This window comes from Podarcis melisellensis (assembly GCF_964234715.1).
Source record: "Podarcis melisellensis genome assembly, chromosome: 8".
NCBI classification, from domain to species: Eukaryota; Metazoa; Chordata; class Lepidosauria; order Squamata; family Lacertidae; genus Podarcis; species Podarcis melisellensis.
The window spans coordinates 68,043,452-68,058,776 of record NC_138540.1 but is presented as its reverse complement, the minus strand read 5'-3'; the positions used below and the strand labels follow the sequence as shown (position 1 = coordinate 68,058,776).

Sequence of the window (15,325 nt, the reverse complement as noted above, 5' to 3'; positions counted from 1 at the left end):
ATCTGTACCATGTGGGTCTTGAATCGTTTCCAAGTGAAGACATACATTTGTGTGCTTTATTCACAGTTACAAAGACAAAAAAGCTGGCTGTCCTTACAGATGTAATCCGGCCACTGACAGCAGATAGTTAGACATATGAAGTGATCAGGAACTTAAGAGCATGCTGCCTAAACAATGATCTAGTACATGGCACAACTTCACCTAGATTTGGGGTGTGGAACCTGTGGCCCTTAGACCAGCTTCCATCAGCCCCAGGAAGCATGGCCAGTGGGCAGGGGTGGTGGGACTTGTAATCATATCTGGAGAGCCACAGTTTCCCCATCCCTAGCTTGGATGCTGTTATGCCGTAAAACTGCTTGCCTACTCACACCTATTCATAGGGGAAGGTGATAGTCATCTAAGGCTTATTTTGTGCTGTGACACTGAACTGATGAGCTCAGGTGTCCTGGGACTTTTTCCTCGCTTGAGACTGATGAACACCTTTAGGCAATGTAATGAGCTAGCCTCAGCAACATGCTTTTCCATCTATTCTTTTTTGCAAACATAGCTTGAAGGAGAGTTTTATGTGTCTACTCTGAGTAGAACTTAGTTGGATACACCTATTCAGTGGTGAGGCTTCTCTGGGTATGTTGCCATTGCTCCAGTGAGTGGATTAGGAGTGCTTCCTTGCAAATGCAACCAATGAAGTTTTGTTTAGGTTTTTATTCCACCTGGGAGCTCTTCAGCTTCTAAACAACCCATATGCTCAACTCCAGGTTCCAGTGCTTTGACGGCATGCATTTCTGGATCAAAGTAGGTGAACACATGCTACATCTAAAGCTCAAGAGTGCCTTAAACTCTTGGATACAGATTATTAAAGTGTGGAACTGCTATGATCCTCTGTAGTTGTGCTGGTAGGAATAGATTTTTTTCGGGAGGCACAAATATATATATATTTCTGGTTTCATTTGTTCAGTTCACTTCTATCAAGGAACTAGCTAGTGTTGCAGTTCTGATGCAAAATCTTCAAGTGGATGGTGCAAGACATTAACAAGATTAATACATTTCTCCTGGACTATGGTACATAATATCTACACTTTGAAAACTGTCTGTAATGGAACTGAACCATCCTTTTATAACCTTGTGTATTTAGACTAGCAATAGAGCATTTGGAAAGGGATATACATGAATTTCTTGTCTGTCTCTGGACCAATACAAAAATAAACAGTTTCCTACTGCTTATTGTATTGTAGTTTATATGCCAGATCTATACTGCATGGTGCACCACTAGGGGTTATTTTTTTTAATGTTAGAATAAGCCTCGTAAATAAGTTTGCAGAGTTACCAGCCTGCTGGCGTGGCAGAGTAAGGATGGAGAGCTGCATTTTTATGCTATGTGCAGCAGCCCCTTTTGTTTCTACGCACATGCAGCAGAGAGCCACTGCGCCCTTTCCTTCCTCTTCCAGTTCACTCATTTGCATAGAATTGTTTGCCTACATAGAAATCCAGTGACCTGTGGCTACCAAACCAGTGTTTAAAAACATGGCTGATTAAAATGTTTGCCCTGCCTTTCCTCCAGGGATCTGTCCATGGTCTTGTCCAGGCGTCCCCAAACTCGGCCCTCCAGATGTTTTGGGACTACAATTCCCATCATCCCTGACCACTGGTCCCGTTAGCTAGGGATGATGGGAGTTGTAGTCCCAAAACATCTGGAGGGCAGAGTTTGGGGATGCCTGGTCTTGTCCTCTTACCCTTACCACAACCCAGTGAAGCAGGTTGAGCTGAAGGTGAGTAACTGGCTCAGGGGCAAGATTTGTGACTGAGCAGGAAATTGAAATGGAGTCACCCTAACTGAAGTCAAAAGTTCCAGCCATTTCACTGCAGTTGCTCAGTGGTTTGAAGAACGCTGTAACAGCAACCTGATGTGGCAGCCTTTCATTCCATGGCTATACTGGGCTGTGAGCAATTCCTATCTAAAATCCTGACAAATTACTAGCAGTAAGTGTAAATACTGAGCTGTGTGCAGGAGAATCATAGAGCTGGAAGGTGCCATGAGGGTGCAATGTCTCTGGAGCCTTTTCCCCCAACATGTATCTCAAAACAACGTCCCATGAGATTAAGAGTCTCATGCTCTACAACTGAGCTATCCCAGCTCTGTTTCAATATACAGAGCTTCCTATGATGTTCCAGCACATGGTTCAGCAGCCAAGTGGGATGTGTTCCCCTCCTTTCCTGAAGCAGCAAGATGATGGCAACAATAATGGTGCTGGACATAGTGGGCTAGAGGAGGCGCTACATTGGGGATATTGGAGACAAGAGGGTGTCTCAGAGAGGGAAGTGCATGTGAAAGAAAAAGGGGCCCTTGGCTTACGTTCCGTCTCCACCCCACTGGAATTTCATGTTACCCTGAAGTGGCAGCGCTATCAAGAGGCTTCCAGTGAAATTTTAGGAGAGACGGGATACATGTCATCCAGCCTTTCAAAGCATCTCCTCTGTGTGAAAGACAGGAAGAGTGATGGATGGGCCAAATGAGTTTCAAGCAAATGTAATATTTGAGGAATTTAATGGGGCACAACTTCAACACATTCCCTTTTGGCATTCTCAGCAGCACACCAAGTCTAAGTGTGAGCAATATTTAATCCTTTCTGTGAAAGCATAATGGGTCGCTGCTAGCCAACTGTTTTTCAAAGGGTCAACACAGCTATTTTGGGTATTTTTTATTATTATTTTTTTATTTTTTTTTGGAAGAAGAGGATTTTGCACCACCTGAAGGCGGGACTTGATTCCATTATGGAAAATCCTCTCCAGTCTCTAAGGAAAGCTATCCAATGTGGCTTCTATTGAACTTTTGCCTAGCACACCTCAAATTAATTTCTGACTTTGCTAATTGCAGGGCTACCTAGTTTGTCTTAATTCCTGTTTTTTGAGCTATCAAGGAACATTCATGTGCATCTAAGAATGGAGACACACCTGGGTAACAGCCAGCACTATGTTTTCAGGGATGGGAAATCACCCATTGTTAATTCTTCCTTTAAGCAATTCATATACTGCTTAATTACCAAAGTTTCCTAGAAGGCCTTGGCGCAACTTGATACCTGCATAGCAGCTAAAAGAACCTCACTTGAATGCCTGCTACCTCTTTGCCACCCTGCCTTTTTTCGTAAGACTGTGGCTGGCAGAGGGAGCTCCATCCATCTTTCTCCAGGGTTCAGGCATGCTAATTAGCTTCTGTAGAGAGGAGCACAGGAGAACACAGGAATAAGATGTCCTCTGCATGATGCCAATAAGGAGAGGGAACACGGAGGAAGAGCGTCCCCTTAGGAAAACGCCAAAAGAAGTATCAGACAAGTAGGAAGAGAACAATTTGAGGGCAGTATCAATAGATACAAAATTCAGAATGAGACTGACTTTCAAAATTAGCATCTCTAGGCACACTTGCGAGAGAGGTTATTCTGGCTCAATGAATTTGACTTTAAAAATAAAATAAAAATTATGCATTTGTTTTCAAAAGGGATACACTGATGCTTTGATCAAAGCACCTTCAAAAAAGACCGGTCTGGGGCTTAACTGCTAAATCACTTGCATTTGTTCCCTTCCTGTCAACAGAATTTTTTATCTCACCATTAAGAAAAGGTGAGGGGGATGAAAAGGTAATGCTTCCAAAAGACTTGCTGAAACGCCCTGACGAAGTGTATTTAAAAGGGTCCCAACCTTTCTGCCTTTTATACTATTCAGGACGTCACTTTCTTCCATTGCCACAAAGAAGCAACATAAAGGACGGTATTAGCAGCCCAAAATCTCCCATGCGGGATTTAGCACATAAAAGACTTTATTTCTTTCTGTTTAAAGATTCCACAGACATTTATACACACACACATATGCAGGTGATTTTTTTTATCATTTTCCCTCTTCCTTGACCTCTTATGTATTATGCAGCAAAATCATTCAGCGCAGCCTTTAATTCCCCCCAGCTGCTCTCCCACAGGTTTGGGTCCCCGGCAGCATTATTCTTTAGTCCCATACGTTGTCCGCAACTTCATTCTCTTCCAGGGTTGTATTGAAATGCTTTTGGAAGGAAAATAATCCCTTTGTTACTCAGAGTTTCAGGCTTGGCAAGCTTAATCCTGGGGCAAATAAAGCAACTGGCTTCTCTATTCTTGTTCTTTCTACCAAGGGACTTCCCTGTCTCAGGTTCCTTCATTTGCCCAGGTCTCAAACTATCCTTCAGTGTGACAGAGGGCCCCTCCAGGTGTCCTACTAGGAATTTATGACTATTTTTGCGCATGATGGTATCAGGGCAGTTGTACATGACCCCCCCTCTTTTGCTCCTGCAAAAATTCAGATCAGGCACACTGCATTGATTCCAATCGGTGTGTGCCCCTTAACTTCTTGTTGAAATACTATAACTATTTACACCACAGATGTTCTGTTTCTGTTTTATTTTGCCCTGCTTTTTGTGTTCTATTTATTTTATTATTGCATTTATATCCCACCGTTTTCTCCTAGGAACTCAAGGTGGTGTACATAGTTCTTCCCCTTCTCATTTAATCCCCACAACAAACCTGTAAGGTACGTAAGGTTGAGAAGCAGAGACTGGCCCAAGATTGCCCAGTGAGCTTCATGGCCGAAGAGATTTGAACCCTGGTCTCCCAGGCTCTATTCCAAGAGGGCATCTCCAAACAGCAATACAGTCATACCTTGGTTTTCCTGATAAAATTTGTGTGCAAGCCAGTATAAATTCACCATTAATACACTATGATTGGGTCAATTATATGTTGCGACACACACATACACACACACACAGCCTGAGCTCATGCATGGTTTTCCTCAAGCATTTGCATTTTAGGTTGTGTCATAGTCCACCAAATCCATCTTTCTCTACCACCTTGTTTGCTAGTTGCCATTTAACACTAATTCAGTCCATGTATTTGGTTTATCGAGGTTTGTCTATATGGAGCAGGGGTGGGCAGAAAGGTTAGTTTCTGCTAGGAAATCTCTGGCCAATTGCAATTCAGGATAGAAAGATCTGCCAACTTTGGTTTCCTCGGTTTCTCATTTTATCAGTCTTAAATTTCTGTAAGCGCCCCACCTTGAGAACAGTCGCTCCAAACTTGGTGGTGATATCCAACGGGCAGTCAAACCTATAGATGTTACAGGACGGGAGCTGAGATACACCCCACCACCATGAGCCTTGCCTCACACATTACCAAAACCATTCATTTGGGCAGTGTTTTTTTCTAGGGGGTACGCAGGGGTACGTGTGCCCCTAAACATTTTGTGAATCTGTACTTTTGTCCATTTAAAGTATTTATTTCTCCCAATTTGAACTATAAAATGGTGATTTTCTTGAGTCAAAATGAGAGTACCCCTAAACATTTTAGGGGGGAAGAGCACTGCATTTAGGTTCAAGACTCCGTTCACAAGTAAAGGTAAAGGGACCCCTGACCATTAGGTCTAGTCGTGGCCAACAGTGCCTGTCTAATCAGAAACTCAAGATCCCGACAGCAGCCCCTAATGTCAAGAAAATGAACAGCAACATATCTGCAAATCATTGCATCTGCAAGGGAAACTCAGCTCAGCTCAGTATGCAGGATGAGCCCCAGCTGAGCCCCAGGTCTCCAACATAGGAAAACAGGGTAAGCGCCAATACCAAATGTAGCAATTCACTGATAAATGTATCCATGTACTGGCTCAATGGGAAAGCTTTAGAAATTCATAAGATACCACTCGTATCAATCTTCTCAGTTCCAATGGCATTTAGGACCCAGGGAAGTGAGGTACAAGGTGAGGGGTTAGTGAGCCCACCATAATCCCTGAGATGTACAGTCATGTCAGCAGGTCCTTTGAAAGGAGTCATGACCGGGAGATATCCTGCCCCAAGAGCGTCAGACAGATAACCATCTCAATCACAATGCCTACTCACCCCATAATGGGATGAAGCCTGGACAAGACTAAGGGGTGTGTATGACTTGACTCAGGGACCAGGGAACTGTAAATACTTTCCTTTGTACTGTGATGGAGTACATGTGAAAAACTATATTTGATTGACAGGGGCATTCCTGGAGACCACACCTTTTATGTGACATACCTATGATGTCTTGATGATGCTTCTGGAAATGTACTATGGGAAACTTTTTAAAAGCTGATGTAACAATTGATCAGGGCTTCTGGCTGCTTCATCTTTGCGGTAGTGGGAAGTCTTGTTGCAACAATAAAGATTAGGCCGACTGGCCGCTGTTTTGCTTCAATCTCCTGGCTGAAGTCTCTTGCTTGTGATCCCCGATCTGAACCTGTGGGACTCAAGGTTAGGCAATTGTAGGACGGGGGTGGCGCTGTGGTCTAAACCACTGAGCTTAGGGCTTGCCAATTGGAAGGTCGGCGGTTCGAATCCCCGCGATGGGGTGAGCTCCCGTTGTTCGGTCCCTGCTCCTGCCAACCTAGCAGTTCAAAAGCACGTCAAAGTGCAAGTAGATAAATAGGTACCCCTCCAGCGGAAAGGTAAATGGCGTTTCTGTGCACTGCTCTGGTTTTGCCAGAAGTATAAGAAGAGGAAGAAGAAGAGTTTGGATTTGATAACCCACGTTATCACTACCCGAAGGAGTCTCAAAGCGGCTAACAATCCCCTTTCCCTTCCTCCCCCACAACAAACACTCTGTGAGGTGAGTGGGGCTGAGAGACTTCAGAGAAGTGTGACTAGCCCAACGTCACCCAGCAGCTGCATGTGGAGGAGTAGAGACACGAACCCGGTTCACCAGATTATGAGTCTACCGCTCTTAACCACTACACCATACTGGCTCTAAGAAGTGGCTTAGTCATGCTGGCCACATGACCTGGAAGCTGTCTGCAGACAAAAGCCAGCTCCCTCGACCTATAGAGCGAGATGAGCGCTGCAACCCCAGAGTCGTCTGTGACTGGACTTAACGGTCAGGGGTCCCTTTACCTTTTAGGGTGCTCCAAAGACTCCCTTTTACATAGAGAACAGACAGACAGACAAGCCACTTTCCCAAATCTGTATTGGATAAAACAGGTGTATCTGTTTTCGCTGGAAATTAATGGAACAACAGAGAATGGGCTGCAAATTGAAGCGATTGTGCTCTCCCCAGTGCCTCCTGAGGAGCAAGAACACTGGAGGACATTTGCATCTGCCTGTTTATGTACTCCAAATCCCTGGGCCTATAAACGACCTGTGATAAGAATTTAATAGCTTCTGTACAGACAGATGCAAAGCTCACCCCTTATCTCTTGGCTCCAAAAATCCCTCTTTGAAAAAATATTGCTTGAGAAAGTACTTTCTTGATAGCGCCGGGAAGGTGCAGCAATACAGCAATGGCCAAAAATAAAAGGATGCCCCCCCCCCCTTGGCAAAACAGAGCAAATCTGGGAGGAGGTAGGAAAAGCAAAATAATCATAATTGTGCTCATGTATCCCTCTACTGGGTACCTAATCTGCATTTAAAAGACTATATAAATATGTATTTTATGCTCGCTGTGCCTTCAAAAAACACCAGGAAATACTTTACTATGGGTTCTATTTTTTCAACAAACCTGACATAATTTGGTGTATTGAAAGAGCTGTTTCTCTTGGCTAGTTTGAAACATTTCTGTATGTGGGAAGAGGGTTTGTCATTGCCATCAGTTTAATTCAAGACCTTAGGCAAACTATTTGAGCAAACATTTTCGAAAACACACAGGGAGTTCTGATCCTTGGAGTTCTTGATTTCACATGGGGGTGTCCTACTGCAAAAAAAATAAAATGAAAAAATTCACAGCATGCAGCTTTAATGTTTAAGTGACAACAGCACTTGGGGCACCTGCAGCAGAAATCTTCTAGTCAGTTAATCTGAAGGAGCCCTGGGCTATTCCCATCAGTATACTGATGACAGACAGCTCTACTCCATAACATCTGAACCAGGAGAGGCTGTGCAAGCCCTGTACCACTGGTAAGGCATGTAATCTTTATTTTTCAAAATTTATTCAGGGAGGGGAGGGGTCTTAAGAATATGTTTTTGGGTGTGAGGAATTCAATTCTGATATTATTTTTAACTGGACAACATTTAGCTTGGTTAATCTATGTTTGATTAAAAAGCGCCTACCGTAAATTGCTCTCAGAAAACAATAAAAAAATAATTTTACCTTCTGAAAATTTCAGGTAGTGCTGAATTTTTTGTTTTGTTTTTCTGCATAAAACATATCCTACTAAGCATACAATATTACCTTGTAATCATAAAACAACATTAGAAAGCAATGGCGCCAGTTAATTTAAACCAAATGTAAAAGAAATTTAAGCAACTTTCATCAAGGCTTGCTTTGATTCACTGACTTGTTTCTTGGCCTCTGATGTAGCCCTCACATTTCTCTTTTCTTTTCATTTGACTTTTAATTTGTATGCCACCTTTCTATATTACTATGCACAAGACAGTTTATAGCACACCTTATGTGTATACACCTACCTGCTTCCTTGTTTCGCACACCTCTCTATAGACTGAGCCTGACAGGGCCATCAGTTAACTTATTTACTTCTGCTGTAGTAAGTTTACATGTCAAGGAGGTTCATAGACCCCGTCAGAACAGTCTATGAGCAACAACAGGGATGATACACTGGAGTTGATGGAAGGCGTCCTTCTCAGATGTACAGAAAGATCTGAATTGGGACTTCAGAGAGCAACAATGTGAGTGTAGTGGTTAAGAGCGGTAGTCTCGTAATCTGGGGAACCGGGTTCGCGTCTCCGCTCCTCCACATGCAGCTGCTGGGTGACCTTGGGCCAGTCACACTTCTTTGAAGTCTCTCAGCCCCACTCACCTCACAGAGTGTTTGTTGTGGGGGAGCTAGCCGCTTTGAGACTCCTGAAGGGGAGTGAAAGGCGGGATATCAAATCCAAACTCTTCTTCTTCTTCAACAACAACTCTCTGCCAGTTCCAATTAATTTGCTCATATGTGTGAATGTCCCCAGTCCTGTTCTCTGTTTAGGAGCCATTGTAGGTCAATCCACACTGGTTAGGATGGAAGTAGTAGTAGCCAAAGAAGAGGAAGAGGAAGAGGAGGAGGAAGAAGAAGAAGAAGAAGAACAGCAACAACAACAACTGATGGACAAGTAATATAACTGCAAGTACCTGGCCATTTTTAATTATTTTTATGCAATTTTTTGACACATTTTTTCACACAAAAATTGGTAAGAAATTGTGGAAATTCCACAAAAAAACCCCTCAAAAAGTCACTATTTTAATGTAGTTATTTACCAAACCAAACCAAAATATGTTAATTTAACCAATACATCTTTTGAATTCCCAAGTCATGTTACAACTTGTTAGCACCCCTCATTTTTGGAATTTGAAAGCTGAAAAATTCAACATGCCCTAGAAGCGGAAGACACAGAGGCATGTCTTGCTATGTGCTGAACCTAAGATGGGACTCCTCTAGAAACCTAATGGGGACGCAAGATCTGATGAAGTGTTCATGCTTTGAGCCCCTCCACCCTATGCTCAGGTTATACATATACATATACATATACACATATGAATAAAACCATATATCATAAAGAGGCTTCAGTGACCTTCATTCTAAAGAAACTGAACCTGAGGGATGTGTTGACACCCTGGAAGTCTTCCTCAGCCAAATATATTGCAACCAACTGAAAGCTTGCTTGTCTGGGAGAGTGTGTTTTCATCTGTCTTTCAATACATGCTGTAATTTGTCACTGTGTTCAGAAGCTGTTTTATCTTGCTGTTGAGCAACTGAAAGAGTAGTTTGCCTCATTTGAATAATCTGAAATAGTTTGCCTGTTGTATTCACTTCTGTCTTTTAATATACCTTGCATTTTATCATTGTGTATAGAAGATGGTTTACTTTGTTACTTTTTTGTGTGCACAATTATATATTGAATTGAATTTGCAGTGTTTGATGGTCCTAACTGTGCATATTGTGTTCTGGTCTGAATGGTCCTCATTCTTAGATTCTGCCTAACTTACACAGCACACAAGACATCCCTAAATCATTATAAAATCAAAGGGTCTCTGCATCACAATTACCATGAAATGAGAAACATCTCTCTAAAAATCGTGATTATTTTCCAGGACTGTGCCATAACATTCACATGAACCTTCCTGCAATTAATGGGAGATCCTTCTCTAGGTGCATCCCATGCCCGGGGTTAGATATGTGGGAACATGAATAGAAGTCCTTTCCAGTAGTGGCACCTAAATTCCCTCCTTTAGCATACATGTTCATGTCAACCTTTTAGGCAGTTTGAGGGTTTGACTGGCATTTGATTTGTTCTATATAGATTCTGGTGTGTTTTGCTGTTTTATTATGTTGTTTCATTGTAACATATTGTGGTATTCTTTTACAGTGTACCTCGGGTTAAGTACTTAATTCGTTCTGGAGGTCCGTACTTATCCTGAAACTGTTCTTAATCTGAAGCACCACTTTAGCTAATGGGGCCTCCTGCTGCTGCTGCACCACCAGAGCACAATTTGTGTTCTCATCCTGAAGATAAGATAAGATAAGATAAGATTTGTGTTCTCATCCTGAAGGAAAGTTCTTAACCTGAAGCACTATTTCTGGGTTAGCGGAGTCTGTAATCTGAAGTGTATGTAACCTGAAGGTACCACTGTATATCCATCTTGACCCTTTGTAGAAACTGGGCTATGCATACATATATACTGTGACTTGTATCCAATGCAGTGTTAAGTATCTTGTCATCGCAAGAATTTAAGTGTGTGAGATGGGACATTCCCCCCTCTCCTCCCCCGTGTGCCCCTATATTTGTTCTGAGGTTCCCCCCAAACCTTTGGAGCAGATTTAGGGAAGGGGAAGGTGCAGGAATAAGTCCTGTTGCAGGAATAAGTCCTGTTGCACCAATAGGACAGTTACTTAGCACTGCACTGTATACAAATCATAATAAATACATGCATTTCTTGTTGTCTATTCAGTAATTTTATTGAAAGCATTTTTATCCTGCTCTTCAGCTGGAAAGGCTCCCAGAACAGCTTACATAAATAAATATATATTAGATTAGTTTGGAGAATGTTCCTGAAGAACTGTGATGTCTGCCATTGAAACATTAAAGATAGAAGTGTATATCTGAGTATTATATCCCTACCCATCTTGTATCTTCTTCCATGTCCCCCACCCCCCAAAAAATTATCCCCCTTGATTGTCTCATAACGGGACAAAAAGGCAGGATACTAATCTTTCAAAACATATAAACAAATAAAATCTATCTGCAGATGTATAAACTGTAAAGCAACAGGATAGCTAAATCATCCGACAGACTTCGGTAGATTATGCAGACTAGATATACTCATGGCAAGCCAGTTGTACTATTTCAGTTACAATCAATCCTTTCACTTATAGCACAAAAGATAAAGGAAGATCAACTCCGGTCACTCCAATCAAAACAGGGCTCATTTGGGAATCAATTGGCTGGGGGAGAAATGGGCAAACAGAAGTTTGGACTCTAAAAGGAAGCTGCTTCTTTTAATTCAGTGATACCAAAGTAAAGGGTTTTTTTGCGGTAGCACCAGCTGAGGTGAGCGACACCGACTTGTCCATCAAATTGGATGCATTATGCTAAACTCTTATCACCACACCACAGCTTTAAAAAGATGAAGCCTGAAGACGTATGTGAGCAATTATTTCGAACAGCCGTTATGACATTGTTGCTACACCACTGTATAAAACCTCAGCAAGCATATTGCTTTGTACTATCCATAAAGCTGTCACTTTCCAGAAGATCTAGAATGGGCTATTTTGGACAAAATCATTACAACACACACACACACACACCCCACCCAAATTATTTTTTTTCGTATTGTATTAACATAAACCACTTTGAAAACCTATCAAAGCTGTGTGAAAGTTCCACACGTTGTGAACTTCCTCATTAGAGTAGCCGCTGTTACGTACTTTGAAATGGCTTTGCAAACCTGGTTAGAAGGATTGTACTAAACATAATCTGCAGGTTTGAACCACAGAATCATAGAGTTGGAAGGGACCCCTATCTAGTATAGGAAAATACAGCTAAGTGGTTCTGTGGAGCAGGCAGGATGGAATATGGGGAAGGGCCACAAGTCAGTGGTAGAGCATCTGCTGTAAATGCAGGTCACAGTCCTATCTCCAGGTAGGTATCTGAAGAAGTGTGCATGCACACGAAAGCTCATACCAAGAACTAACTTAGTTGGTCTTTAAGGTGCTACTGGAAGGATTTTTTTTTGTTTTGAATATGGCAGACCAACACGGCTACCTATCTGTATCCAGGTAGGGAGCATCTCCAGGTAGGGCTGGGGGAGAACCCTATCTTAAATCCTGGAGAGCCACTACCAGTCAGTGTAGGCAACACTGAGCTGGATGGACCAATGGTTTGACTCGGACTGTGTATACACTAACCTGTTTGTAGCACAAAAATGTAGGTTTTTCTCAATCTGCAATCATTCATGCTAGTCCTCAACATATTGCTTTCAATCTAGATTGATTCTAGATCCTGCTGTCCACAGGGGTGGGTGTGGTTACTTGATACACACTTGAAATCCCTTCTCTTTATTATGTTATCCATGCCTGTGCACAGGTGAATGAAGAAGGAAGTGGTGATTGTGATCTTTGCATGTGCCCAACCACAATGTTATTGGCCAGGTATGAACCACATGCGTTTGTTTTCATCTGACTCAAGAGGCCTGTGGTGGAAAGTGGCACAAACCAACAAAACCACACAAACAGGAAAATGGTATAAACTGCTCTACATTGAGGAGATCTCTAACAACTTTGACATGGACAGACTAGCTCTTTTTGATGGACTTGACCGAAGGATACTGATGATAACTGCCGCTAATAAATCCATTGTGGGTATATTTAAATTAATAAATGTTACAGCACAATCCCATAGACCCCAGATAAACAGATACAGGATTGCAGCCTTAAGAGCAGAAGACGCCATAAATTTGTGTGTGCAGATGTGTGTGTCTGTGTGTTGTATGAGTTACACAAGTGTGGTGCTATACATGTTTTGTTGTTGTTCTTTAGTCTTTTACTTGCCAGTAATTCCTATTAAATTTGATGGGATTTCCCCCCATGTATAAGATTGCAACTAAAATGTACCAGCATGCTGCTTAACCATCAGCAGAATTATGATTCTAACATCAAATCAGATACGCAGATTAGGCAAAATATGTGCTCCTGTTTAGTGAATTTTAATAGCAGGTTTTAATAGTATCTCACTCTAGCAATCAAGACTAGTTTAACATGTACTTCATGTGAGCCATTTAGCTTCTCATGTATCATCTTCCTTCGATCCCATTTTCATTTAAATTGTAACAGTTTCAGGCCTGCTTGAGGCTTTATTTTTCCCTGCATTATAGATGTGTCTTACAACTCCAATGGGAGAAGAATCTTTTTATTGGGGGAAAATATTGTTATTGTTTTAGCATTCAGACATAACTGAGCAATAAAGTGTTCCCAATTATGGAGGTAAACAACTTGAACAAATGGCAAGATAACAAAAATACCATGCATTAAAAGTGGCAAGACTATCATGACCGCATGACAAGACTTATTGAATCATAAAAGCTGCTGTAGATGCAAAAACAGCCTTGGGTGCAAATTTGGTAAGGGGTGTTGGATGTGAACACATAAACCCTGCAAGTTATTTTCTTCATTATCAAATCCCAACCCTTTTAAAAGACAAGTAATACATCAGAACTCACAAGCGTAACTGTATGACATGCATGTGGATACGATACCAGGGGGGAAAGGTCTAAACCAATCCTGTTGCCACATTAAAAAACTGAAAAAAGGAGCTGCTGTTCTTGAAAGCAGGGATGTCAAACCTGCAACCAGAGCCGGCCTGCTCATGAAGCAGCTGCTTCAGGCGGCAGAATCCCATGGGCTGGGGTCACACAGAGGCGGCTTCTGGTGAGATCTTGAGGATCTCTTGCGTAGGTGCCCATTCCTTGGGTGCCTGAGAACCCACAAAATTCCCCATGAAGGGGCTGGGCACTCACAATTTCAGTGCCAGGGCCATGCACGGTGCATGGCATCCACGACCCCGGGCACCCACAGTCGTGGGGCCAAGCCAGCACTCCTGAGCTCTTGCAAGATCTCATGTAGCTTGCACCAGATCTCACCAGATCTCTGCCAGACCTCCCCTGGAAGCTGCCACCTCACAACCCCAGTAAGCGAGGCTTAGGCAGGACGGGGCGATGGCACCCACTCCGTCGTGCCCGTGGGTGCCTGGGGTCGTGGGTGCCATGCAGCGTGCATGGCCCTGGCACTGAAATTGTGAGTGCCCAGCCCCTTCATGGGGAATTTTGTGGGTTCTCAGGCACCCAGGGTCCCAAGGAATGGGCACCTATGCAAGAGATCCTCAAGATCTCACCAGAAGCTGCCTCTGTGTGACCTCAGGCGGCCAAACAGGATGAGCCACCCCTGTGTGGGACACCCCCCCCTCTCAACACAAGATGCTGTTGGACTCCCAACTCCCATGAGCCCCAGCCAGCATGACCATGGGGCAGGAAGGATGGGAGCTGTAGGTCAGCAACATCCTATGGGCCAGAATCCCCATACCCACAAGATTCAGGGGGGGGTGTGTGTGTTTGTGTCGCAACTTGTGTCACGCAAAAAAAACACTCCCCTCCCAAGTCGCCTGCCAAAAACATCCCTCTGCCGCCCCCCAGGAGCCGGCCGATGCGCGCGCTCCCGCCTCCCACAAGCTGAACCTCGCGCCCCTCCCACCCTCATCCTCTCGCTCGCGCGCCCCGCCGCCTCCACTCCGGGCCTCAATCCCTCGGGTTCCCTCACAAACCGGCCGGAACGGCCCGCGCCGCCCCAGTTATTACGCGCATGCGCCTTGGACGCTCCGAGCACCGCTCCGGTAAGAGGGAAGAGTGGAAAGAGGGAGGGGGGGCGGGTGAAGAATTGTTGTGGGAGTTTAAAGGAGAAGAGTCCAGCGAGGGGAGGAGGTGAGTAGGGAAAAGAGATGGGGAGTGCGGGGGGGGGGAGGTGTCGGCCAGGAAGGAAAGAGCGGAGGCTCTCAACCCCTCTTTGTACTTCAAATTCAGTTTTTTTTTGGGGGGGGATGGAATGGGACGGGAGGAAAAGAGGATTACTTTGTGCATGGGGGGGCGGGGGGCCCTCGTCTTTTGTCGTCGTCGTCCCCCCGTCGCCGCCGTCGCTTCGCGTGCGCTGCACACACCGTTAGGCGGCGCTTCCTCCCGCCATTTTGAGAAGAAAGTGAGGAGGAGGAAGGGGGGGTCTGTCCCATTAAGTGCGCTCAACACCCCCCCCCCCCAAAATCGGAGTGAGTTGGTAGGTAAATGAGCGAGCGACGGAGTGGGGGCTCCCAACCCCCCACCTCGAC

General features: G+C 43.9%; 1 protein-coding gene across 12 annotated transcripts in view; it reads left to right on the top strand.

Moving 5' to 3' along the window:
- The first annotated feature begins 14,447 nt into the window (after nucleotides 1-14,447).
- The window catches only part of LOC309375113 (lethal(3)malignant brain tumor-like protein 4), a 59,833-nt gene continuing 58,955 nt past the window's right edge, over nucleotides 14,448-15,325 (top strand). Inside the window, exon 1 of one of the 12 annotated variants that reach the window (XM_081920567.1) lies at nucleotides 14,448-14,839. In XM_081920567.1, the coding sequence (XP_081776693.1) occupies nucleotides 14,450-14,839 (390 nt within the window). In that variant the 5' untranslated portion in view covers nucleotides 14,448-14,449. The other 11 variants (XM_081920570.1, XM_081920569.1, XM_081920561.1 and 8 more) reach the window with 11 other exon arrangements.